The sequence below is a fragment of the Raphanus sativus genome, unplaced genomic scaffold (genome assembly GCF_000801105.2).
Source record: "Raphanus sativus cultivar WK10039 unplaced genomic scaffold, ASM80110v3 Scaffold0104, whole genome shotgun sequence".
Taxonomy (NCBI): Eukaryota; Viridiplantae; Streptophyta; class Magnoliopsida; order Brassicales; family Brassicaceae; genus Raphanus; species Raphanus sativus.
The window spans coordinates 52,501-55,000 of record NW_026615425.1 but is presented as its reverse complement, the minus strand read 5'-3'; the positions used below and the strand labels follow the sequence as shown (position 1 = coordinate 55,000).

The following is a 2,500-nucleotide window of genomic DNA, read 5'->3' as shown; positions in this document are numbered from 1 at the left end:
ACCGATGCAACACTCCCCACCATCTTGTTAAGCTCTACCAGGAGAGCATGAAGGGAAAGAACCCTGTGGCAAATTGGGTCCATCATGATGATGAGAATGATTTAGACCATGAGATGATGACCATGAGAATGATCCAACCATGAGAATGATCAAACGAGTATGAGACTTCGGATCTCCTTAAAAGTGGCTGAATATGAAGATTTCGACATCAAGTTGCTTTTGTCTTTGCACTTTGCATTTTTGCTATTGGCTTTATGTCTTTGTTTTCCTATGTTCTATGACTTTGGCAATTCTATGAAATAAAATTTTATTTTATACATATGCCTTATATAAGTTAAACTTATTAAGAACAAACAAGACAAAACCACTAAGAAATCATTTCACCCAAATAATATCTATGGTGCTGACTCTTGTCTATTTTCAGAAATGAAAGAAGGCAAGAACCTGCTAGTAGTGGATAGTGGATCAAGTCACACTATATTAAAAGATAAAGGATATTTTGTTAATCTCACCATAAAGAGTGCCAATATCAAAACTATAGCAGGCACAGCCGACCTTATTAAAGGCCATGGCACGGCTCGCTTAGTGATGCCTAAAGGCACGCATCTAGAAATTGCTGATGCACTATATTCTCCTCAATCAAAGAGAAATTTGTTAAGTTTCAAGGACATTCGAATGAATGATCTACATGTTGAAACTAAGGGCACGAAAAAGAAAGAATACCTTTTGATTTATAAGAATGCCCAAGCCATAAGGAAGTCCTAGAGACTATCCCTGCTATATCTATGGGCCTCTATTGTGCAAATATAAAAATGTTGAGACTAATATCACAATCCTAAAGAGTTCAAAGAAGCCTTTAAACTATGGCATGAAAGGCTCGGCCATCCTGGGTCAACCATGATGCGCAAAATAATTTTGAACTCAACTGGCCATTCCTTGAAAGAAAGGAATATTATCCCTAAGAGCCTTACATGTATTCCATGCTCACAAGGGAAATTAATAATAAGGCCATCACCTGTGAAAGAAGTTAAAGAAACATTGAACTTTCTGGAAAGGATACAAGGTGATATCTGTGGACCAATTCACCCACCTTGTGGGACATTTCGATATTTCATGGTCCTGATTGACGCATCGACCAGATGGTCGCATGTTTGTCTATTATCATCTAGAAACTTGGCACTTGCAAGATTATTGGCCCAGATCATAAGACTGCGAGCCCACTTTCCAGATTTTCCACTAAAGACTATACGTCTTGACAATGCAAGTGAATTCAGTTCCCAAGCTTTTAATGATTACTGTATGTCCATGGGGGTAAGTGTGGAACACTCCGTGGCACATGTACATACACAGAACGGATTGGCCGAATCCTTCATTAAAAGAATCCAGTTGATTGCTCGACCATTACTGATGAGGTCGAAGCTACCAGTATCAGCTTGGGGACATGCAGTTTTACATGCTGCTGAATTAATCCGTTTAAGGCCATCCAGTGAACATAAATATTCTCCATCCCAATTACTCTCGGGTCATGAGCCAGACGTGTCCCATATTAAAACATTTGGATGTTCTGTGTATGTTCCTATTGCACCACCACAGAGAACAAAAATGGGACCTCAAAGGAGGATGGGAATATATGTTGGTTTTGATTCTCCAACCATTATTAAATATCTTGAGCCTACTACTGGAGATTTATTTAAGGCCAGATATGCTGATTGTCATTTTGATGAATCAGAATACCCAACATTAGGGGTAGAAAATAACAAGCTGGGCAAAGAAATAATATGGAATCAAACATCCTTATCATGGCAAGATCCTCGGACTCAATCATGTGATTTAGAGGTCCAGAAAATTATTCATATGCAAAAGCTAGCTAATCAATTGCCTGATTCCTTTGCTGACCCGAAAAGAGTGACTAAGTCCTATATACCAGCTTGTAATGCACCAATAAGTATTGATGTCCAAGATGGACACAATCAAGTGGCTACAGAGTCTAAAGCACGTCTTAAGCGTGGTAGACCAATTGGTTCCAAAGATAAAAGACCTCGGAAATCAAAGAAAGGTGCAAAAGAAACCGAGGTCATAGATTGTCCAGACAAGCCCGGGATGGCTATGACTCAGGTGCCCACTAATGTGGTTCGGGACGCTGAGCCTCTTGGTACCGGGGCATAGCCATTGACCATGATGAGATCTCAATTAATTATTCAGTGTCTGGGACAAAATGGAACCGAAAAGATGTCGACATCGATGATATATTTGCATATAATATAGCCCTTGAAATAATGGACTTAGATGAGGATCATGAACCCACGTCTATACTAGAGTGCACTCAAAGATCAGATTGGCTGAAATGGAAAGAAGCCATAAACGTGGAGTTAGAATCATTTAAGAAAAGGAATGTCTTTGGATCGATTATCCGGACACCTTGTGATGTTAAACCAGTGGGATATAAGTGGGTATTTGTGAGGAAGAGAAATGAACATGGTGAAATTGTAAGATATAAAGC

The 2,500-nt window shown here is 39.3% G+C and overlaps 1 protein-coding gene across 1 annotated transcript in view; it reads left to right on the top strand.

Annotated features, from left to right (window-relative positions):
- LOC108833780 (uncharacterized) overlaps window positions 1–143 on the top strand; it is a 1,044-nt gene extending 901 nt beyond the window's left edge. The window contains exon 1 of the mRNA XM_056996015.1: window positions 1–143. This exon is cut by the window's left edge and continues 901 nt beyond it. Coding sequence (XP_056851995.1) covers window positions 1–143 — 143 coding nt within the window.
- The last annotated feature ends 2,357 nt before the right edge of the window (window positions 144–2,500 follow it).